We start from the raw sequence: 24,013 nt of genomic DNA, 5'->3' as shown, positions 1-24,013 counted from the left end.
GAGACTTGAAAGAAGATACAAATGTGATTAAAAAGTGATACATTGTTACATTATAATCACAAACGTTATTACATAGTTAAATTGCTATTTTATTTGTTTACTGTTTTGTTACATCCATGCTACATTCTGATAATAAAATAAATACATGTAAAGACAGTAGGATTCTGATACCATCTATGAATTGATCTGTTATAGAAAATCACATCACATCACATCACTTGAATGAGTATGAAAACATTTTTTTTATTTTTATGTATGCACTCACTAACTGTAAGTCGCTCTGGATAAGAGCGTCTGCTAAATGACTAAAATGTAAAATGTAAAATGTAATTCCACACCCACCCATCAACTAAAGCGGAGGCGTTTGATTGGTGTGCCTGGTGATTGTTCATCCTCCTAGCTCCACCCTTGATTATTCAGACTGATTATGTGTGGTTGACGCGCGGCGAAGGGAGTCTGCGAGGAGAGAGCGACAGGCGGTAAGGAGGCGACACGTCTAAACGGGGTAAACCTGGACGAAATAACACGAATTTTATTGCACATTTTAACGTTAACAAAATAAAATTGGATTGTATAGTAGGTCGCTTGAAGAAGGGACATTTCGGTGGGAGTTTTCAAGCAGTGTGCCTTCTCAACTTCGTACACAGAGTTGTAGTAGTTTGGATAGGCTAGCCTGCCTGCGAGAGTTTGCTGGCTAGCTCTAGCTGGTTATTTTGTTGCGCGCTGGGCGCTCCAGTTGTTGTTGAACTATGGCGCTCAAGGCGAGGGCTTTATACGACTTCAATTCCGAAAACCCCGGTGAGATATCAGTGAAAGAAAATGAAATAGTGAGTCTGTACAGCGAACAGGACATTGAAGGATGGCTAGAAGGGTCCAACAGCAAAGGCGAGAGAGGACTCTTCCCCGCGTCCTACGTCGAGATCCTGAAGAACGATACTGCGTCCACGTTTAACAACAACAGCACATCTGGATCCCGATACGCCAATATTCCAACCGGAGGCTTCGGGGACACCTCCTCTTATAAAATCCAGAATCAAACTGACAACTTGTCCAAAACATCAGCAACATCGCCCGGGTTTACAGCGTTCTCACCGCCTGCCCCAGCACCGCAGCAGCAGCACATTTATCAAGCCAGCCAGGGCAGCGACGAAGACTGGGACGATGACTGGGATGACAGCTCGACAGTGGCGGACGAGCCCGGGGTTGTTGGGGGTAGTTACCAAGGGGACTTCGATGGCAACGGACCGTCTACATACAGAGTGTCAACGTCTACGTCCAGAGGTGGCAACGCTCAACAAGCCAAGAGCTCTGCAACGGTCAGTAGAAACCTCAATAGGTTTTCAACATTTGTGAAATCGGGTGGGGAAGCGTTCGTGTTAGGTGAGGCAGCTGGGTTTGTGAAAGACGGGGATAAGATCTGTGTTGTAACAGGACAGTACGGCCCAGAATGGCAGGAAAACCCGTACCCCTTCGCCTGTACCATCGACGACCCCACCAAGCAGACCAAGTTCAAAGGAATGAAGAGTTACATTGCCTACAAGCTGACGCCCACCCACACACAGACGCAGGTAAACAGGAGGTATAAACACTTTGACTGGCTCTATGCCCGGCTGGTGGAGAAGTTCCCTGTCATCTCGGTGCCCCACATCCCAGAGAAGCAGGCGGCGGGGCGGTTTGAGGAGGACTTCATCTCTAAACGGAGGAAGGGGTTGATATGGTGGATGAATCACATGACCAGCCACCCGGTCCTGTCCAAGTGTGATGTCTTTCAACACTTCCTCACCTGCAACAGGTAGGCCTCTCCCCTCTCTCCCCTCTCCTTGTTTCTTTGCTCTGTAAAGCTAGCCTGAGTGCCACTCAGTTTTTTTGCTCTCTCGCCAACTCATTTTACATTTGAGTAATTTAGCAGACGCTCTTATCCAGAGCGACTTACAGTTAGTTATTACAAAAAATAAAATAATGTCATACTCCTTTATAGAATTGTAATGTTTGGCTTGATAATGACAGCAATGGAGTTAGCATGAGAGCACAAACAGACTGGCCCTCAGGCTATTGTAAAGCGTCTTTGGGTCATTGAAAAGCGCTAGCCTGGGGATGGTCTGGTGGTAACTGCTGCTGCCTTCGGAGCAGACGCGTAGGCTTGGCCTGTGTTGGTATGGGTTTGAATCTGGCCCACGCCAACCGTGTCCCTTCTTAGTTTCCTGTCACTCTTCACTGTCTCTGTGAAACAAAATAAAATGCTATGTAAAACCTATGTATTATTATTATTATTATTATTATTATTTTCAACAGTACAGATGAGAAGTCATGGAAGCAGGGGAAGAGGAAAGCGGAGAAGGACGAGATGGTGGGGGCCAACTTCTTCCTCACTATCTCCTCCCCCTCCGGACCCCCCCCGGACCTGGTCGAGGTCGAGTCCAAGATCGACGGCTTCAAAGCTTTCACCAAGAAAATGGACGACAGCGTGGTCCAAGTCAACGCCACCACCAACGAGTTCGCCCGGAAACAGATCACAGGGTTTAAGAAGGAGTACCAGAAAGTGGGCCAGGCGTTTAAAGTCCTGGGGCAGGCGTTTGAGCTGGACCAGCAGGCGTACTCGGTGGGGTTGAACCAGGCGATAGCGTACACCGGAGAGGCATACGATGCTATCGGAGACTACTTTGCAGAGCAGCCCAGACATGATGTGGACCCGTTAATGGATTTGCTACAGCTTTACCAGGGACATCTGGCCAACTACCCTGATATCATCCACGTACAGAAAGGTAATGTCGTCATACTACCCTGATATCATCCACGTACAGAAAGGTAATGTCATCATACTACCCTGATATCATCCACGTACAGAAAGGTAATGTCGTCATACTACCCTGATATCATCCACGTACAGAAAGGTAATGTCATCATACTACCCTGATATCATCCACGTACAGAAAGGTAATGTCGTCATACTACCCTGATATCATCCACGTACAGAAAGGTAATGTCATCATACTACCCTGATATCATCCACGTACAGAAAGGTAATGTCATCATACTACCCTGATATCATCCACGTACAGAAAGGTAATGTCATCATACTACCCTGATATCATCCACGTACAGAAAGGTAATGTCATCATACTACCCTGATATCATCCACGTATAGAAAGGTAATGTCATCATACTACCCTGATATCATCCACGTACAGAAAGGTAATGTCATCATACTACCCTGATATCATCCACGTACAGAAAGGTAATGTCATCATACTACCCTGATATCTATCATCCACGTACAGAAAGGTAATGTCATCATACTACCCTGATATCATCCACGTACAGAAAGGTAATGTCATTATACTACCCTGATATCATCATACTACTAGGCTCAGTCCTACTAACTTCACTGATTGCAAATATGTGTGTGATAACAGTTGAATGGGTGCAACTGAGTGTAAATATTGGTTCATCAGGGATCAAATGACTTTGTTGCAACCAATGGGCTGTCAGACAGCAACAACAATTGACAATGGCTTAAGAGCCTTCTTCTTGTTTTGTTTCTGATAAGGTACCTCCCTCTAGCCTTCTTCATGTCTTGTTTCTGATAAGGTACCTCCCTCTAGCCTTCTTCATGTCTTGTTTCTGATAAGGTACCTCCCTCTAGCCTTCTTCATGTCTTGTTTCTGACAAGGTACCTCCCTCTAGCCTTCTTCTTGTTTTGTTTCTGATAAGGTACCTCCCTCTAGCCTTCTTCATGTCTTGTTTCTGATAAGGTACCTCCCTCTAGCCTTCTTCATGTCTTGTTTCTGATAAGGTACCTCCCTCTAGCCTTCTTCATGTCTTGTTTCTGATAAGGTACCTCCCTCTAGCCTTCTTCTTGTTTTGTTTCTGATAAGGTACCTCCCTCTAGCCTTCTTCATGTCTTGTTTCTGATAAGGTACCTCCCTCTAGCCTTCTTCATGTCTTGTTTCTGATAAGGTACCTCCCTCTAGCCTTCTTCATGTCTTGTTTCTGATAAGGTACCTCCCTCTAGCCTTCTTCATGTCTTGTTTCTGATAAGGTACCTCCCTCTAGCCTTCTTCATGTCTTGTTTCTGATAAGGTACCTCCCTCTAGCCTTCTTCATGTCTTGTTTCTGATAAGGTACCTCCCTCTAGCCTTCTTCTTTTTCTCAACCTGTCATGGTGGCCGTAGTCGCTTTATCAGCTCTGCAGCAGTCTTCACCATTATCACTGAGAGGAGGGGACTTCAGCTTTGCATGAGAGATGGGATATTGACCCACACCACACGCCCTCCCATACAACCACACACACACACACACACACACACACACAGGTTTCATTTGACTGCTGAGTCACATGGGAGGCAGCCTGTGGTTTAGCTGATGCGTTGTGTTTCCACGGCTGGTTGTGTGTGCTGTCATTGTGGTGCAAAAGTGTGCCCATTACACACTTTTTCTAAAGCCTGGAACAACGGAAAATGCCACAGGGTTTGCCAGGAAAGCCAGTCAGTCTATCACCCATGACCTACAGTAGTATCTGGGGCTGTGACGGTCGTGGACATTTTGGATAAATGGCGGTAATTGGCCAGCCAAATGACCACGGTCACCATAATAAGCTTTTTTTTTGGGGGGGGGGGGGTTTGCAAAGCTGTCATCAAGGCAAAGGGTGGCTACTTTGAAGAATCTCAAATATAAAATATATTTTGATTTGTTTAACACTTTTTTTTGGTTACTACATAATTCCATATGTGTTATTTCATAGTTTTGATGTCTTCACTATTATTCTACAACATAGAAAATAGTAAAAATAAAGAAAAACCCTTGAATGAGTAGGTGTGTCCAAACTTTTGTACTGTGTATATAGTATTTATAAGCTGGAAGTAGAAGCCTAAGTATTGTTGTCCATTAGTTTACTCCCATTAGGGGAGGGGTGGTAGGGTTAGGGGGAAAAAAAGAAAGAAGGAAAATATATATATATTAAAAATATATATGTATATGTGTGTGTATTTACCCAAAAATATATGGGGGATTGGAAATGATGCAGATAATGACCTTGATAGAAGCCACAATCTATATGTAATATTAAAGCTGATCTATCCCTTAAATAAATAAATAAATACAAGTTCACTCAGGCCGTTTTATCATTGAAAAAATGGTCAGTTCTCTCCCAATGTGATAGCACCTGGGTGTAGTCTACCTAGTTTATTGACTTCCATTGAAACAGAGAAAATGAGGGAGTGAGGATGTCTCGCTTCCTCTTCCATCTCTGCTGTGGGTACCCTCGCAATTCCCACCTGGCCTTCCATTATGCCATAATTGACTTGAATGGGGACGCTACTCAATCTATTTATATGGCAGCACATGCTGTCGGGAGTGGAGGCGAGGAGAAAATGTGTCTAAATGTTTTTACATTTTATTTTATTTATAAATATTCGAACGGCTAGCAGAACTCCGCTAGGCGACGTGAACGCCTGTGCCTCGCATACTCCCTTTAAAAATACATTTGCTTGAAAAAAACGAGCACACTGGCAATATTGCTGTTTGTCCCTCTTGAGACCCCGTACAACAACATAGCCATAACACTTCCTCAAAATAGCCTGAATTAATCTAAAATAAATCAAGAAATTTGTAATTAGTGTTGAAGTTTTTGCCGAGGAGGTCTTAGTCGCGCAATTTTACATCTAACGAAGATGTCTGTTGCAGTGTTTCTCCCCCCAAAAAAAATTTCATCAACTTGTCGTCTCTCGTTAGATGACAACAAACACTTAATTGAAGAATCCCTGACGACCAATCACGGACGAAGGGGCGTAGACTTTGGCTACCGAAGTTCGGTTTGCCTCAAGAAAAAATGTTGTGTGCTGGAACAGCCCCAAAATAAAACCTGCCGATCGCTGCCGAACACCAAAACAAACAACATTTTTGTCATAATATATATCGCGAACCGTTTCGACTGGGAAGCACACGGTAAGCTTTACATAATGACACTGAGACTCACTTTTTTAACTTTAAAATGTATGCCAACAAAACCATTTATTACCAAGTTCAATATCCATACCTATTTTTTTTTTTCTTAAATATTTTTAGAAATGTTTATTTCTAATGTTTTTTTTGTTGTTGTTTTTTTTATTCATTTAGCAGACGTTCTTATCCAGAGCGACTTACAGGAGCAATTAGGGTTAAGTGCCTTGCTCAAGGGCACATCGACAGATTTTTCACCTAGTCGGCTCGGGGATTAGAACCAGCGACCTTTCGGTTACTGGCACAACGCTCTTAACCACTAAGCTACCTTTGCAGAAGTCTACTTTTAACAATTGCCGCTGAAACATTTAACTTAAACACATTTACTTGAGGGACAGTGCAGATGCAAAGTTTGGTAACAAATATGACAGTAATATCTCCCTCAGTTTGTGACCACGTTTTCGGGAAAACTCTGTTAAATATCTTCTCCAATTTCAGATTCAAAGATTTCTGCAAATAAGAATGGGGTGTCAGCTATGATATGACACCTTGAGTCTCTTTTGGTTATTGACCTACAGTAAGTGAAGTGGATTAACACCCGGTAACATAATGACATCATGGGTCCCTGATCTGTACTATACAGAAATACATTACTATGGCTGTTGTGCTCTTCATGGCGACGTATCCTGAATAGGTACAAATGTAGGAACGTGTAATATCCTCCTTTGCATGTTTGGGTGTTATTCTACACACTGACTATTATTCTAATGAGCTCCGCCCCCAAACGAGACCACATTTGGTTGATCCAGACCAAATCTGTACCGATCATTGGACATCACAGTTCAGCGCAGCAGAGTAGAGTTCAGCCCTGTCTGTCTCTTTCTCTCACCCTGTCTGTCTCCCTGTCTGTCGTTCTCTCTCTCCCTGTCTGTCGTTCTCTCTCTCTCCCTGTCTGTCGTTCTCTCTCTCTCCCTGTCTGTCGTTCTCTCTCTCCCTGTCTGTCGTTCTCTCTCTCCCTGTCTGTCGTTCTCTCTCTCTCCCTGTCTGTCGTTCTCTCTCTCTCCCTGTCTGTCTCTTTCTCTCACCCTGTCTGGCTCCCTGTCTTTCTCCCTGTCTGTCTGTTCTCTGTCTCCCTGTCTGTCGTTCTCTCTCTCCCTGTCTGTCGTTCTCTCTCTCCCTGTCTGTCGTTCTCTCTCTCTCCCTGTCTGTCGTTCTCTGTCTCCCTGTCTGTCGTTCTCTCTCTCTCCCTGTCTGTCGTTCTCTCTCTCTCCCTGTCTGTCGTTCTCTCTCTCTCCCTGTCTGTCGTTCTCTCTCTCCCTGTCTGTCGTTCTCTCTCTCTCCCTGTCTGTCGTTCTCTGTCTCCCTGTCTGTCGTTCTCTCTCTCTCTCCCTGTCTGTCATTCTCTCTCTCCCTGTCTGTCGTTCTCTCTCTCTCCCTGTCTGTCGTTCTCTCTCTCTCCCTGTCTGTCGTTCTCTCTCTCTCCCTGTCTGTCGTTCTCTCTCTCCCTGTCTGTCGCTCTCTCTCTCCTGTCTCGTCGCTCTCTCTCCCTGTCTGTCGTTCTCTCTCTCACTGTCTGTCGTTCTCTGTCTCCCTGTCTGTCGTTCTCTCTCTCTCCCTGTCTGTCGTTCTCTCTCTCCCTGTCTGTCGTTCTCTCTCTCTCCCTGTCTGTCGTTCTCTCTCTCTCCCTGTCTGTCGTTCTCTCTCTCCCTGTCTGTCGTTCTCTCTCTCCCTGTCTGTCGTTCTCTCTCTCCCTGTCTGTCGTTCTCTCTCTCCCTGTCTGTCGTTCTCTCTCTCCCTGTCTGTCGTTCTCTCTCTCCCTGTCTGTCGTTCTCTCTCTCCCTGTCTGTCGTTCTCTCTCTCCCTGTCTGTCGTTCTCTGTCTCCCTGTCTGTCGTTCTCTCTCTCCCTGTCTGTCTGTTCTCTCTCTTTATATTTCTCTCTCTCCCCGTCTCTCTGTTCTCTCCCTGTCTCCCTCTACCTCTCTCTCTCGTCTGTCTGTCTGTCTGTCTGTCTGTGTATCTGTATTCGACTGTTCTGCATTAGAGGAATTCCACAGATCTGGGTTAAACCGCGGTGGAGCAGAGATGTTGCTAGGATGCAGAATGGGTAGGGGGGGGGGGGCGTCTTTTAGGGAATGTCAGCATGTTTTCCTTGCTTTGTGCACAAGTCTGTCTGTGGTATGTCTGTATAGAATACTGTAGAATATAATAGATTTATTGTCCTCTGAGCAGGAAATTGCTTGTACATTTTACACAAACCTCAAACCAACAGCTCATCAATCAGGGGATGGGCATTTGAAATGTTTCGACTGCTGGAGTACTCACATGTTTTTTTCTTCAAGTTCTCGAATGGAAAGAAAATGTCCTGCACTATAAACATTTTTTTTGCGCATTTAGTCAGCCACCAATTGTGCAAGTTCTCCCACTTAAAAAGATGAGAGAGGCCTGTAATTTTCATCATAGGTACACGTCAACTATGACAGACAGAATGAGAAAAAAATCCTGAAAATCACATTGTAGGATTTTTAATGAATTTATTTGCAAATTATGGTGGAAAATAAGTATTTGGTCAATAATAAAAGTTTCTCAATACTTTGTTATATACCCTTTGTTGGCAATGACACAGGTCAAACGTTTTCTGTAAGTCTTCACAAGGTTTTCACACACTGTTGCTGGTATTTTGGCCCATTCCTTCATGCAGATCTCCTCTAGAGCAGTGATGTTTTGGGGCTGTCGCTGGGCAACACAGACTTTCAACTCCCTCCAAAGATTTTCTATGGGGTTGAGATCTGGAGACTGGCTAGGCCACTCCAGGACCTTGAAATGCTTCTTACGAAGCCACTCCTTCGTTGCCCGGGCGGTGTGTTTGGGATCATTGTCATGCAGAAAGACCCAGCCACGTTTCATCTTCAATGCCCTTGCTGATGGAAGGAGGTTTTCACTCAAAATCTCACGATACATGGCCCCATTCATTCTTTCCTTTACACGGATCAGTCGTCCTGGTCCCTTTGCAGAAAAACAGCCCCAAAGCATGATGTTTCCACCCCCATGCTTCACAGTAGGTATGGTGTTCTTTGGATGCAACTCAGCATTCTTTGTCCTCCAAACACGACGAGTTGAGTTTTTACCAAAAAAGTTATATTTTGGTTTCATCTGACCATATGACATTCTCCCAATCCTCTTCTGGAACATCCAAATGCACTCTAGCAAACTTCAGACGGGCCTGGACATGTACTGGCTTAAGCAGGGGGACACGTCTGGCACTGCAGGATTTGAGTCCCTGGCGGTGTAGTGTGTTACTGATGGTAGGCTTTGTTACTTTGGTCCCAGCGCTCTGCAGGTCATTCACTAGGTCCCCCCGTGTGGTTCTGGGATTTTTGCTCACCGTTCTTGTGATCATTTTGACCCCATGGGGTGAGATCTTGCGTGTGGAGCCCCAGATCGAGGGAGATTATCAGTGGTCTTGTATGTCTTCCATTTCCTAATAATTGCTCCCACAGTTGATTTCTTCAAACCAAGCTGCTTACCTATTGCAGATTCAGTCTTCCCAGCCTGGTGCAGGTCTACAATTTTGTTTCTGGTGTCCTTTGACAGCTCTTTGGTCTTGGCCATAGTGGAGTTTGGAGTGTGACTGTTTGAGGTTGTGGACAGGTGTCTTTTATACTGATAACAAGTTCAAACAGGTGCCATTAATACAGGTAACAAGTGGAGGACAGAGGAGCCTCTTAAAAGAAGAAGTTACAGGTCTGTGAGAGCCAGAAATCTTGCTTGTTTGTAGGTGACCAAATACTTATTTTCCACCATAATTTGCAAATAAATTCATTAAAAATCCTACAATGTGATTTTTTTGGAGAATTTTTTTTCTCAATTTGTCTGTCATAGTTGACGTGTACCTATGATGAAAATTACAGGCCTCTCTCATCTTTTTAAGTGGGAGAACTTGCACAATTGGTGGCTGACTAAATACTTTTTTTCCCCCACTGTATCTATTCTGCCAACAATGTCTTAGTGTACGTTATGGAACGATGTTTCAAATATAACCTATTTTTAAAACCTCTTATAAAGTTGGTTTTGAAGCATAAACTGGAAATTTTTGTATTTTTGACTGATTATTATTATTGTCTGTTTGTTTCATATCTGCAAAGTAGTTTAAACGCTGTCAGTTCCACTTTAAAGAGAGAGACGTTAGCTTTGTTGCACATGGCATTGAGAAGGGACCATTGCACTTCTATTACAAAAACAGACATTTCCTGTTTTTCTGTGGAGTCTGGAATAGAGTAGAATAGATTATAATGCAAGTATGTTAGGTCTGAATAGAATGGAATTGAGTAGATGTATGTCCTAGGAGAAGGTAATTATTTCCCGCAGGCTCATAAACTTTACACAAACACCAAACCAACATCACCCAGACGTGATATAGCCTATGTTAGGTTTGTTACACATGGAGAAATGACCATTAGACCTCTATTGCAAAAACAGGCATTTCCTGTTTCTTGTGAGTTCTCTGTGGGAGAGTAGACAACAGAGTGCAATGTCAGTGTATTTACGTTCTCTTACAATTTGATGATTGGCCAATGAAAGGTCTTTATGTCAGGGACAGACCAATCCCAGCTCTTTATTTTGACAGAGGCCATTACTCATGGTGACTGAGTTCACTAAATGACACCAAATCCCAGGGCAGAGTCATGCAGGAAGGTTGGCTGCATGCCAGAAAGGTGAAGAGAATTTCACTCCCTCCCCCTGAAAGGCCAACAACATGTCTGAACTCATGAGGGGTTTCACTGGCTCTGAGATGGCTGTACCATGACTGGGGTTTCACTGGCTCTGAGATGGCTAGTCCATGACTGGGGTTTCACTGGCTCTGAGATGGCTAGTCCATGACTGGGGTTTCACTGGCTCTGAGATGGCTAGTCCATGACTGGGGTTTCACTGGCTCTGAGATGGCTAGTCCATGACTGGGGTTTCACTGGCTCTGAGATGGCTAGTCCATGACTGGGGTTTCACTGGCTCTGAGATGGCTAGTCCATGACTGGGGTTTCACTGGCTCTGAGATGGCTAGTCCATGACTGGGGGTTTCACTGGCTCTGAGATGGCTAGTCCATGACTGGGGTTTCACTGGCTCTGAGATGGCTAGTCCATGACTGGGGTTTCACTGGCTCTGAGATGGCTAGTCCATGACTGGGGTTTCACTGGCTCTGAGATGGCTGTACCATGACTGGGGTTTCACTGGCTCTGAGATGGCTAGTCCATGACTGGGGTTTCACTGGCTCTGAGATGGCTAGTCCATGACTGGGGTTTCACTGGCTCTGAGATGGCTGTACCATGACTGGGGTTTCACTGGCTCTGAGATGGCTAGTCCATGACTGGGGTTTCACTGGCTCTGAGATGGCTAGTCCATGACTGGGGTTTCACTGGCTCTGAGATGGCTAGTCCATGACTGGGGTTTCACTGGCTCTGAGATGGCTAGTCCATGACTGGGGTTTCACTGGCTCTGAGATGGCTGTACCATGACTGGGGTTTCACTAGTTTCCCCCCTATCTTTTAATGTTTTAGAACAGACCTGTGTAGGGTTGCGGATATTCCAAAACTTTCCCCAAATTACCTGTTTGATCAGAAAGCCTAGTTGGAGGGTTTCTGGAATAATGAGGGAATAGGCTTAAACTGGGAGGGATCCTCCAACCTGGGATCATCCAACCTGGGTTTTCTGAAGTGGAATAAAAGCGTATTTGTGGAAAGTTTCCAGAATGGTACAACCCTACACCTACTGTATGTCAACAATCCCATGACAATCCCATGAATATTTGTGTAGGCTAAATACTCCCAGCTATATTTAAATTTGCTAATGTAGGCCTAAGCTATGCTTCCGCCCCAGCCCCACCAACTGAACAGGAAGTAGAATAGTGCCTTTAGCAGTAGGTCGAATCAACCAAACCTGCTCCATGAGTCTGAGTGCCTCTCTCTCTCTCTCTCTCTCTCTCTCTCTCTCTCTGTCTCTCTCTCTCTCTGTCTCTCTCTCTCTCTCTCTCTCTCTCTCTCTGTCTCTCTGTCTGTCTGTCTCTCTCTCTCTCTGTCTGTCTCTCTCTCTCTCTCTCTGTCTCTCTTCCTCATTCTCTCTCTCTCTCTCTCTCTCTCTCTCTCTCTCTCTCTCTCTCTCTCTCTCTCTCTCTCTCTCTCTCTCTCTCTCTCTCTCTCTCTCTCTCTCTCTCTCTCTCTCTCTCTCTCTCTCTCTCTCTCTCTCTCTCTCTGTCTCTCTGTCTCTCTGTCTCTCTCTCTCTCTCTCTCTCTCTCTCTCTCTCTCTCTCTCTCTCTCTCTCTCTCTCTCTCTCTCTCTCTCTCTCTCTCTCTCTCTCTCTCTCTCTCTCTCTCTCTCTCTCTTCCTCCTTCTCTCTCTCTCTTCTCTCTCTCTCTCTTCCTCCTTCTCTCTCTCTCTTCCTCCTTCTCTCTCTCTCTCTCTCTCTCTCTCTCTGCCTCTCTCTCTTTCTCTGTCTCTCTCTCTCTCTCAATCAAACAGTAGTCTCTAACTAGTCCTAAATGTTAAACACATCCTACATCAGACACTTCTTGCCTTTGCTTGTTTAACACTTTTTTAAAACTGCATTGTTGGTTAAGGGCTTGTAAGTAAGCATTTCACTGTAATGTCTACACCTGTTGTATTCGGCGCGTGTAGGGTTAGGGAGAGAGAGTAGGGTTAGGGAGAGAGAGAGAGTAGGGTTAGGGAGAGAGAGAGAGTAGGGTTAGGGGGAGAGAGAGAGAGTAGGGTTAGGGGAGAGAGAGAGAGTAGGGTTAGGGGAGAGAGAGAGAGAGGGTTAGGGGGAGAGAGAGAGAGAAGTAGGGGAGAGAGAGAGAGAGTAGGGGAGAGAGAGAGAGAGGTTAGGGGAGAGATAGAGAGAGGGTTAGGGGAGAGAGAGAGAGAGTAGGGTTAGGGGAGAGAGAGAGAGAGGGTAGGGGGAGAGAGAGTAGAGTAGGGGAGAGAGAGAGTAGGGTTAGGGGGAGAGAGAGAGTAGAGTTAGGGGAGAGAGAGAGAGATAGGGTTAGGGAGAGAAAGAGTAGGGTTAGGGTTAGGGAGGAGAGAGAGAGTAGAGTTAGGGGGAGAGAGAGAGAGTAGAGGAGAGAAAGAGTAGGGTTAGGGGGAGGAGAGAGAGAGAGAGTAGGGTTAGGGGAGAGAGTAGTTAGGGGGAGAGAGAGAGTAGGGTTAGGGGGAGAGAGAGAGTAGGGAGAGAGAGAGAGAGTAGGGTTAGGGGGAGAGAGAGAGAGAGAGAGTAGGGTTAGGGGAGAGAGAGAGAGAGAGAGAGAGAGTAGGGTTAGGGGGAGAGAGAGAGAGTAGGGTTAGGGGAGAGAGAGAGAGTAGGGTTAGGGGAGAGAGAGAGAGAGAGAGAGTAGGGTTAGGGAGAGAGAGAGAGTAGGGTTAGGGGGAGAGAGAGAGTATGGGAGAGAGAGAGAGTAGGGTTTGGGGGGAGAGAGAGAGAGTAGGGTTATGGGGGAGAGAGAGAGAGTAGGGTTAGGGGGAGAGAGAGAGAGTAGGGTTAGGGGGAGAGAGAGTAGGGTTAGGGGGAGAGAGAGTAGGGTTAGGGGAGAGAGAGAGTAGGGTTAGGGGGAGAGAGAGAGAGAGAGAGTAGGGTGAGAGAGAGAGTAGGGTTAGGGGAGAGAGAGAGAGAGTAGGGGTTAGGGGGAGAGAGAGAGAGTAGGGTTAGGAGAGAGAGAGTAGGGTTAGGAGAGAGAGAGTAGGGTTAGGGGGAGAGAGAGAGAGTAGGGTTAGGGGGAGAGAGAGAGTAGGGTTAGGGGGAGAGAGAGAGAGAGGTTAGGGGGGGAGAGAGAGAGGTAGGGGGAGAGAGAGAGAGTAGGGTTAGGGGGAGAGAGAGAGAGAGAGGGAGAGAGAGAGAGTTAGGGGGGAGAGAGAGAGAGAGGGTTAGGGGAGAGAGAGAGAGAGTAGGGTTAGGGGGAGAGAGAGAGAGTAGGGTTAGGGGGAGAGAGAGAGAGAGTTAGGGGAGAGAGAGAGAGTAGGGTGGGAGAGAGAGAGTAGGGTTAGGGGGAGAGAGAGAGTAGGGTTAGGGGAGAGAGAGAGAGAGTAGGGGGAGAGAGAGTAGGGTTAGGGGAGAGAGAGAGAGAGTAGGGTTAGGGGGAGAGAGAGAGAGTAGGGATTAGGGGGAGAGAGAGAGTAGGGTTAGGGGGAGAGAGAGAGTAGGGTTAGGGGGAGAGAGAGAGTAGGGTTAGGGAGAGAGAGAGTAGGGTTAGAGGGAGAGAGAGAGAGAGAGAGTAGGGTTAGGGGGGAGAGAGAGAGTAGGGTTAGGGGGAGAGAGAGAGTAGGGTTAGGGGGGGAGAGAGAGAGTAGGGTTAGGGAAGAGAGAGAGAGAGTAGGGGTTAGAGAGAGAGAGAGAGAGAGAGAGTAGGGGTTAGGGGGAGAGAGAGAGAGTAGGGTTAGGGGAGAGAGAGAGAGTAGGGTTAGGGGGAGAGAGAGAGTAGGGTTAGGGGGAGAGAGAGAGAGAGAGAGAGAGAGAGTAGGGTTAGGGGGAGAGAGAGAGTAGGGTTAGGGGGAGAGAGAGTAGAGGGTTAGGGGGAGAGAGAGAGAGTAGGGTTAGGGGGAGAGAGAGAGAGTAGGGTTAGGGGGAGAGAGAGAGAGTAGGGTTAGAGGGGAGAGAGAGAGTAGGGTTAGGGGAGAGAGAGAGAGAGTAGGGGGGGGGAGAGAGAGAGTAGGGGGAGAGAGAGAGAGAGGGAGAGAGAGAGAGAGGGTTAGGGGGAGAGAGAGAGAGAGTAGGGTTAGAGAGAGAGAGAGAGTAGGGGTAGGGGGAGAGAGAGAGGAGAGTTAGGGAAGAGAGAGAGTAGAGTTAGAGGGGAGAGAGAGAGTAGGGTTAGGGGAGAGAGAGAGAGTAGGGTTAGGGGAGAGAGAGAGAGTAGGGTTAGGGGGAGAGAGAGAGAGAGTAGGGTTAGGGGGAGAGAGAGAGAGAGAGAGAGAGAGAGAGTAGGGTTAGGGGGGAGAGAGAGAGTAGGGTTAGGGGGAGAGAGAGAGAGTAGGGTTAGGGGAGAGAGAGAGAGAGAGAGAGAGAGAGTAGGGTTAGGGGGAGAGAGAGAGAGTAGGGTTAGGGGGAGAGAGAGAGAGTAGGGTTAGGGGGAGAGAGAGAGAGTAGGGTTAGGGGAGAGAGAGAGAGAGAGAGAGATAGGGTTAGGGGGAGAGAGAGAGAGGGTTAGGGGGAGAGAGAGAGAGAGTAGGGTTAGGGGAGAGAGAGAGAGAGTAGGGTTAGGGGGAGAGAGAGAGAGTAGGGTTAGGGAGAGAGAGAGGTAGTTAGAGAGAGAGAGAGTAGGGTTAGGGGGAGAGAGAGAGTAGGGTTAGGGGAGAGAGAGAGAGAGTAGGGGGAGAGAGAGAGAGAGGTTAGGGGGAGAGAGAGAGAGAGAGAGAGTAGGGTTAGGGGAGAGAGAGAGTAGGGTTAGGGGAGAGAGAGAGAGTAGGGTTAGGGGAGAGAGAGAGAGAGTAGGGTTAGGGGGAGAGAGAGAGAGAGAGAGTAGGGTTAGGGAGAGAGAGTAGGTTAGGGGGAGAGAGAGAGAGTAGGGTTAGGGGGAGAGAGAGAGAGAGGGTTAGGGGGAGAGAGAGAGTAGGGTTAGGGGGGAGAGAGAGAGTAGGGTTAGGGGGAGAGAGAGAGTAGGGTTAGGGGGAGAGAGAGAGTAGGGTTAGGGGGAGAGAGAGAGTAGGGTTAGAGAGAGAGAGAGTAGGGAGAGAGAGAGAGTAGGGTTAGAGAGAGAGAGTAGGGTTAGGGGAGAGAGAGAGAGTAGGGTTAGGGGGAGAGAGAGAGAGTAGGGTTAGGGAGAGAGAGAGAGAGTAGGGTTAGGGAGAGAGAGAGAGTAGGGTTAGGGGGAGAGAAGAGAGAGTAGGGAGAGAGAGAGAGAGAGTAGGGTTAGGGGAGAGAGAGAGAGTAGGGTTAGGGGAGAGAGAGAGAGAGTAGGGTTAGGGGAGAGAGAGAGTAGGGGAGAGAGAGAGTAGGGTTAGGGGGAGAGAGAGTAGGGTTAGGGGGAGAGAGAGAGTAGGGTTAGGGGGGAGAGAGATAGTAGGGGGAGAGAGAGAGAGTAGGGTTAGGGGAGAGAGAGAGAGTAGGGAGAGAGATAGTAGGGAGAGAGAGAGAGAGTAGGGTTAGGGGAGAGAGAGAGTAGGGTTAGGGGAGAGAGAGAGAGGGTTAGGGAGAGAGAGAGTAGGGGGAGAGAGAGAGAGAGTTAGGGGAGAGAGAGAGAGGGTAGGGAGGAGAGAGAGAGTAGGGTTAGGGGGAGAGAGAGAGTAGGGTTAGAGGGGAGAGAGAGAGTAGGGGTTAGAGGGAGAGAGTAGGGAGAGAGAGAGAGTAGGGTTAGAGAGAGATAGTAGGGGAGAGAGAGAGTAGGGTTAGGGGGAGAGAGAGAGAGAGGGTTAGGGGGAGAGAGAGAGAGAGTAGGGGAGAGAGAGAGAGGGTTAGGGGGAGAGAGAGAGAGAGAGTAGGTTAGGGGGAGAGAGAGAGAGAGAGTAGAGTTAGGGGAGAGAGAGAGAGTAGGGTTAGGGGGGAGAGAGAGAGAGAGTAGGGTTAGAGGGAGAGAGAGAGTAGGGTTAGGGGGAGAGAGAGAGAGAGTAGGGGTTAGGGGAGAGAGAGAGTAGGGTTAGGGGGAGAGAGAGAGAGAGTAGGGTTAGGGGGAGAGAGAGTAGGGTTGGAGAGAGAGAGAGTAGGGTTAGGGGAGAGAGAGAGAGTAGGGTTAGGGGGAGAGAGAGAGAGTAGGGTTAGGGGGAGAGAGAGAGAGTAGGGTTAGGGGGAGAGAGAGAGTAGGGTTAGGGGGAGAGAGAGAGAGAGTAGGGGGAGAGAGAGAGTAGGGTTAGGGGGAGAGAGAGAGTAGGGAGAGAGAGAGAGAGTAGGGTTAGGGGAGAGAGAGAGAGAGTAGGGTTAGGGGGAGAGAGAGAGTAGGGAGTAGGGGGAGAGAGAGAGTAGGGTTAGGGGAGAGAGAGAGAGGGTTAGGGGGAGAGAGAGATAGTAGGGGGAGAGAGAGAGAGTAGGGTTAGGGGGAGAGAGAGAGTAGGGTTAGGGGAGAGAGAGAGAGTAGGGTTAGGGGGAGAGAGAGAGAGTAGTAGGGAGAGAGAGTAGGGTTAGGGGGAGAGAGAGAGAGTAGGTAGGGAGAGAGAGAGTAGGGTTAGGGGGAGAGAGAGATAGTAGGGGGAGAGAGAGAGTAGGGTTAGGGGGAGAGAGAGAGTAGGGGTTAGGGGGGAGAGAGAGAGTAGGGTTAGGGGAGAGAGAGAGTAGGGTTAGGGGAGAGAGAGATAGTAGGGGAGAGAGAGAGTAGGGTTAGGGGAGAGAGAGAGAGTAGGGTTAGGGGAGAGAGAGAGAGTAGGGTTAGGGAGAGAGAGAGAGTAGGGTTAGGGGAGAGAGAGAGAGTAGGGTTAGGGGGAGAGAGAGAGTAGGGTTAGGGGGAGAGAGAGATAGTAGGGGGAGAGAGAGAGTAGGGTTAGGGGGGAGAGAGAGAGTAGGGTTAGGGGGAGAGAGAGAGAGATAGGGTTAGGGGAGAGAGAGAGTAGGGTTAGGGGAGAGAGAGAGATATAGGGGGAGAGAGAGAGTAGGGTTAGGGGAGAGAGAGAGAGTAGGGTTAGGGGGAGAGAGAGAGTAGTAGGGGTAGAGAGAGAGAGAGGTTAGGGGGAGAGAGAGAGAGTAGGGTTAGGGGAGAGAGAGAGTAGGGTTAGGGGGAGAGAGAGAGTAGGGTTAGGGGGAGAGAGAGAGAGTAGGGTTAGGGGAGAGAGAGAGTAGGGTTAGGGGGAGAGAGAGAGTAGGGTTAGGGGGAGAGAGAGTAGGGTTAGGGGGAGAGAGAGAGAGTAGGGTTAGGGGGAGAGAGAGAGTAGGGTTAGGGGGAGAGAGAGAGTAGGGTTAGGGGGGAGAGAGAGTAGGGGGAGGGAGAGAGAGAGAGTAGGGTTAGGGGGAGAGAGAGAGTAGGGTTAGGGGGAGAGAGAGAGTAGGGTTAGGGGAGAGAGAGAGTAGGGTTAGGGGAGAGAGAGAGAGTAGGGTTAGGGGGAGAGAGAGAGTAGGTTAGGGGGAGAGAGAGAGAGTAGGGTTAGGGGAGAGAGAGAGAGTAGGGTTAGGGGAGAGAGAGAGAGAGTAGGGTTAGGGGAGAGAGAGAGAGAGAGGGTTAGGGGAGAGAGAGAGAGAGTAGGGGAGAGAGAGAGAGAGAGAGAGAGAGAGAGAGAGAGAGTAGGGGGAGAGAGAGAGAGTAGGGTTAGGGGGGAGAGAGAGAGAGTAGGGTTAGGGGGAGAGAGAGAGAGAGTAGGGTTAGGGGGAGAGAGAGAGAGAGTAGGGGGAGAGAGAGAGAGAGAGTAGGGGAGAGAGAGAGAGTAGGGTTAGGGGGAGAGAGAGAGGGTTAGGGGGGAGAGAGTAGGGTTAGGGGGGAGAGAGAGTAGGGTTAGGGGGAGAGAGAGAGTAGGGTTAGGGGGAGAGAGAGTAGGGTTAGGGGGGGAGAGAGAGAGTAGGGTTAGGGGGAGAGAGAGAGAGTAGGGTTAGGGGGAGAGTTTAGTCCAGACTAGATTAGACAGTCAGACGTGTGGAAACAGAGCTTGGCTAGTTGGTATCTAATGTACTTTGTTTCTTCCTCTGATTTTGTGCTAATTATTTGTGCACGCTTCAGTCGAGCAGAAGCTAAGTCGGATGCAGCTGTCTGGTCAGCTGGGTCACACATTGTTTAGGCATACAAGTTGGAAATGAAAGGGGTGAAGTTGTGTAATGGTGAGAACCAAAACCTACTCCTCCTTTCCAAAAGAGAGGTTCAGTAAGGTCTTGTTTAGCCAGCTATATTGGTTGACTAGCTTAATATTCACAATATTGTTTGTTTCGGTTAATGAAGTAGCATTGCTTATGCACGTAAATAAAGAATATCCCAAAGTAACAAAAAAACAAACAAATGAATTCCCCTTCCCTTGTTCTGTTGGCTTCTGTCAGTGCCCTGGACTATATTTATTGTTTGAAAAGCCATGCCTGTGCTTTAAATCCCCTCCCATGGCTATAGACCAGGTCTGTGCGGTAATACATTGGTATTTTTAAGCTTTAGTCCCCCCCCCCTTTCAGACCCATTCTCATAGCCAAAAATAATAATGCCCATAGACTCAGGCCTAGTCAGATCTCAGGCCGATGGGAACAGGTTGTTCCCGCCAGGAATCTGGAGACTATTTTTGGTCGAGCCCTCCACGTCATCTGGACCGTTTTAGATCTACAATGATCTCCTCTGCTATGAGAGGTTTTAATGGAAGTGTCTTTTATATGTGAGGCTATGTAGTATTATATGTCTGTGTAATGGTAACGTTATGTTGTTATGTTGACTTTGGAACCCAGCCTCTTCCTCCTAAAGGGATAGATCACCCAAATTACAAAATGGCACATTGGTTTCTATGACGGCAATCCCATGCTTCGGATTTAGTTTTCACTGGCACTGTTTCCACATGCTAATGTTTTAGCATTTGTGGCACAAATCCCATTCAAGTCATGGGACCGATAATGGCATTTTTTCGCGCATCATCTCCAAATCATCCGAAAGTATCTCAAATTCATTGTGAAGCTCAACAAAGTTTCTTATAGATGTTTTGAACATGATGTGCAATTTAAATCCTGATATTGTGCCCCAAATGCTAAAATGTTAGCATGTGGAAAACGTGTCAGGGAAACTAAATCAAAGCATGAATTGCTGTCATACCTTGTCCAAAGACAATTTACAGGGTAAGGAAACCAATATGTAATTTTGTAATCCCTTTTATAAAGTCGATAAAAATGGCGACTCACAGACTATTTTCCCACACTATGCACATATGTGAACTGGCTGTCAATTGAGACTTAACCCTCTATTCTGTTGTTTCCGCCCCTCTCTCCAGGAGCACTAACCCTCTCCAGGAGCACTAACCCTCTCCAGGAGCACTAACCCTCTCCCCTCTCTCCAGGAGCACTAACCCTCTCCAGGAGCACTAACCCTCTCCAGGAGCACTAACCCTCTCCCCTCTCTCCAGGAGCACTAACCCTCTCCCCTCTCTCCAGGAGCACTAACCCTCTCCTCTCTCTCCAGGAGCACTAACCCTCTCCCCTCTCTCCAGGAGCACTAACCCTCTCCCCTCTCTCCAGGAGCACTAACCCTCTCCCCTCTCTCCAGGAGCACTAACCCTCTCCCCTCTCTCCAAGAGCACTAACCCTCTCCTCTCTCTCCAGGAGCACTAACCCTCTCCCCTCTCTCCAGGAGCACTAACCCTCTCCAGGAGCACTAACCCTCTCCAGGAGCACTAACCCTCTCCTCTCTCTCCAGGAGCACTAACCCTCTCCTCTCTCTTCCAGGAGCACTAACCCTCTCCTCTCTCTCCAGGAGCACTAACCCTCTCCCCTCTCTCCAGGAGCACTAACCCTCTCCCCTCTCTCCAGGAGCACTAACCCTCTCCAGGAGCACTAACCCTCTCCCCTCTCTCCAGGAGCACTAACCCTCTTCTCTCTCTCCAGGAGCACTAACCCTCTCCAGGAGCACTAACCCTCTCCTCTCTCTCCAGGAGCACTAACCCTCTCCAGGAGCACTAACCCTCTCCAGGAGCACTAACCCTCTCCCCTCTCTCCAGGAGCACTAACCCTCACCTCTCTCTCCATGAACACTAACCCTCACCTCTCTCTCCTCTGTCTCCAGGAGCACTGACCCTCTCCAGGAGCACAAACCCTCACCTCTCTCTCCATGAACACTAACCCTCACCTCTCTCTCCTCTGTCTCCAGGAGCACTGACCAAGGTGAAGGAATCCCAGAAGCACGTTGAGGAAGGCAAGATGGACGCTGCCCAGGCGGAAGGCGTCAACGAACGCTGCAACATCATCTCCTTTGCCACGCTGGCAGAGATCCAGCACTTCCACCAGATCAGGGTGAGGGACTTCAAGGCCCAGATGCAGCAGTATCTAACAGAGCAGATTGGCTTCTTCCAGAAGGTCACCGGCAAGCTGGAGGAGGCCCTGCAGAAGTATGACAACGCTTAGAGCAGAGGGGGGGACGGAGGAACATCCCTGATTGGTCTAGATCTGATTGACCACATTCTGATTGGTCGAGATCTCAGAACCGAGAACCCCCCCCCCCCATGATTGGTCCAGATCTGACCCTTGACTTCCCTCAGTCAGCCAATCATCGAAGCCCCAGTTAGACATTACCGTCAACCGCCAAACAGCAATACAATCCACTGTGAGAAAACACAGACAACACTGACAAACCTGAAGGCTGGATTGTTTCCTGAAGCCTGGATGTTGATTCCATGGATGGTGGCTACAGTTTAAGGGGCTTGAGTTGACATTTGGCTTTGTTTAGGTGGTGGGCGTGGCAGGGGCGTGGCCATGGGCGTGACAAACTGTATCTGTTTTAAAGCACATTTCCTGTAATTCTACACATTTTGCCATGTGGCTGAGAGAACATTTGCAGTTTAAAGCTAATTTCCTGTAATTCTACACATTTTTGCCATGGCTTATGCTATCTGAGTGACTCAAACATTCTAACAAAATCAATTTTTACTGTTTGGACATAGGCGGACCGAACAAAAACACTGAGGCGGCCAGCCCAATACTTTTCTATGCAGAGGAAACACTGGGGTGGTATAGTATTTGAGAAACTCAGACGTGAGACTGCAAAGCAGAAGGTTACAAAGCTTCTATATGTTTGGTTGTATTTATTGATTAACGAGGGCTATCCTCATCGTGATTGGTTGGTAGGTGTAGTAGTCTAGCGAGTGGGTGGAAGTGCTATTATCGGAATCGTGACTTAAGACAGATGGGAAAACAATATATGGTGTGTGAAGTTATATCCCTGCTGCTGCTTCTTAAACTACCTTATGTTAAACATTAGAAGGTATGGCGTTCTTAACCTTGTAGATCACACTGTGTAGCCTTAACCTTTTAACAAAGTGACCAAGTTACTAGTTAATGTAAAGTGGTATACAGTGACTAGTTAATGTAAAGTGGTATACAGTGACTAGTTAATGTAAAGTGGTATACAGTGACTAGTTAACATTTACATTTAAGTCATTTAGCAGACGCTCTTATCCAGAGCGACTTACAGTTAGTGCATACATTTTTATTATTTTTTATACTGGAATCGAACCCACAACCCTGGCGTTGCAAACACCATGCTCTACCAACTGAGCTACATCCCTGCCGGCCATTCCCTCCCCTACCCTGGACAACGCTGGGCCAATTGTGCGCCGCCCCATGGGTCTCCCGGTCACGGCCGGCTACGACAGAGCCTGGATTCGAACCAGGATCTCTAGTGGCACAGCTAGCACTGCGATGCAGTGCCTTAGACCACTGCGCCACTCGGGAGTATAGTTAATGTAAAGTTCCACTGTCCAGTGACAGTGACTTGTTCAGAGGGAGTCTCTCTACTGAATAGCAGTGCTGTTGGTGGCTTTAACTGTTAAAACGCTGCCTTCTGGTAACACTCGAGCTCCTCGTAGGGTGCGTCCCAAAATAGCTTCATATTCCCTACATAGTGCACTACTTTTGATCAAGAGCCCTATGAGAAGTGCGCTACATAAGGGATAGGGTGCCATTTGGGAAACGGACGTAGGGGCTAGTCTCCTAGCAGAGCAGCCAACCGGACTTGTGCCTTTTTTCGATTGTGTCTCTTGATGGTCAATTTTTTTTGTAACTTACTTCTATAAAGGTTTATGTAATAATATAAATATATTCTCATATTTTGTTTTTAAGAGGCTTGCTTGTTGCAGATTTTTATAGAAAGGTTATCAAGAACCACAGAACGCTTTTGGACCTGGACTAGTGTTTGTTGGGGAGCAGAGTCGGTCGGACTGCTTGGAGTGCTGATTCTCCCTTCAGATACTGAAGCCTGATTTGGGGATCGAAGTAGAGCACACAAATGGACCATTCTGACTGGGACAAGGCTGATTTACAGAGCACAGGGAGGAAGACAGCGACACAGTGGGATAACCTGTTCTGTTCTTACTGCAGATTCCATTCTGTGGACATCATGGGACCGTGAACTATGCCTGTTTAGGGTCCAGAGCCAGGGAACATGTCTCAGACCGAAATGGATTAATACAGACTGAAATGGATTAACACAGACTGAAATGGATTAACACAGACTGAAATGGATTAACACAGACCGAAATGGACTGGACTGGACAGTTGGCTCAGACTGAAACTAAACTGGACATTTTAGCCCTCCCCTGAAAATCACATTTTTTAAAAAGTTATTTGAAAAATAATCTCTAAATATTATTCTTGCGCAATGTTCAGGTTGTTTCTTTTAGAGGTTGGTAGGTTAGATCAGTTGGATGGATGTTAGTCTGTCAGTCAGACTGGTTGATGTGTAGACAGAGATCACGCCGTCTGTCAAATCAAATCAAAATCAAATCACATTTTATTTGTCACAATGCGCTGAATACAACAGGTGTAGACCTTACTGTGAAATGCTCACTTACAGGCCCTTAACCAACAATGCAGTTCAAGAAATAGAGTTAAGAAAATATTAACTAAATAAACTAAAGTAAAAAAATATATATAATATGCCATTTAGCAGACGCTTTTATCCAAAGCGACTTAGTCATGTGTGCATATATATATATATATATATAATCAAAAAGTAACACAAGAAAATTACATAACAATAATGAGGCTATATACAGGGTCAATGTGCGGGGTTAAAGGTTATTTGAGGTGGGGGGGGGGGGGTCAATGTAAATAGTCCGGGTGGCCATTTTGATTAATTGTTCAGCAGTCTTATAGCTTGGGGGTAGAAGCTGTTAAGGATTCTTGGCGCTCCGGTACCGCTTGCTGTGCGGTAGCAGAGAGAACAGTCTATGACTTGGGCCTTCCTCTGACACCGCCTGGTATAGAGGTCCTGGATGTCAGGAAGCTTGGCCCCAGTGATGTACTGGGCCATACGCACTACCCTCTGTAGCCCCTTACGGTCAGATGCTGAGCAGTTGCCATACCAGGCGGTGATGCAACCGGTCAGGATGCTCTCGATGGTGCAGCTGTAGAACTTTTTGAGGATCTGGGGACCCATGCCAAATCTTTTCAGTCTGAGGGGGAAAAGGTGTTGTCGTGCCCTCTTCACGACTGTCTTGATGTGTTTGGACCATGATAG

The 24,013-nt window shown here is 47.5% G+C and overlaps 1 protein-coding gene across 1 annotated transcript; it reads left to right on the top strand.

Moving 5' to 3' along the window:
• Window positions 1–385: 385 nt before the first annotated feature.
• Window positions 386–21,978, top strand: LOC121530688 (sorting nexin-18-like). The gene is made up of 3 exons (XM_041835846.2): window positions 386–1,792; window positions 2,293–2,762; window positions 20,648–21,978. Exons 1-3 carry the CDS (start codon window positions 750–752, stop codon window positions 20,899–20,901), a joined length of 1,767 nt encoding a protein of 588 aa, XP_041691780.1. The 5' UTR covers window positions 386–749; the 3' UTR covers window positions 20,902–21,978.
• The last annotated feature ends 2,035 nt before the right edge of the window (window positions 21,979–24,013 follow it).

The sequence above is a fragment of the Coregonus clupeaformis genome, unplaced genomic scaffold, assembly GCF_020615455.1.
Source record: "Coregonus clupeaformis isolate EN_2021a unplaced genomic scaffold, ASM2061545v1 scaf0897, whole genome shotgun sequence".
Classification (NCBI taxonomy): domain Eukaryota; kingdom Metazoa; phylum Chordata; class Actinopteri; order Salmoniformes; family Salmonidae; genus Coregonus; species Coregonus clupeaformis.
This window is presented reverse-complemented; position numbering and strand designations above follow the sequence as displayed.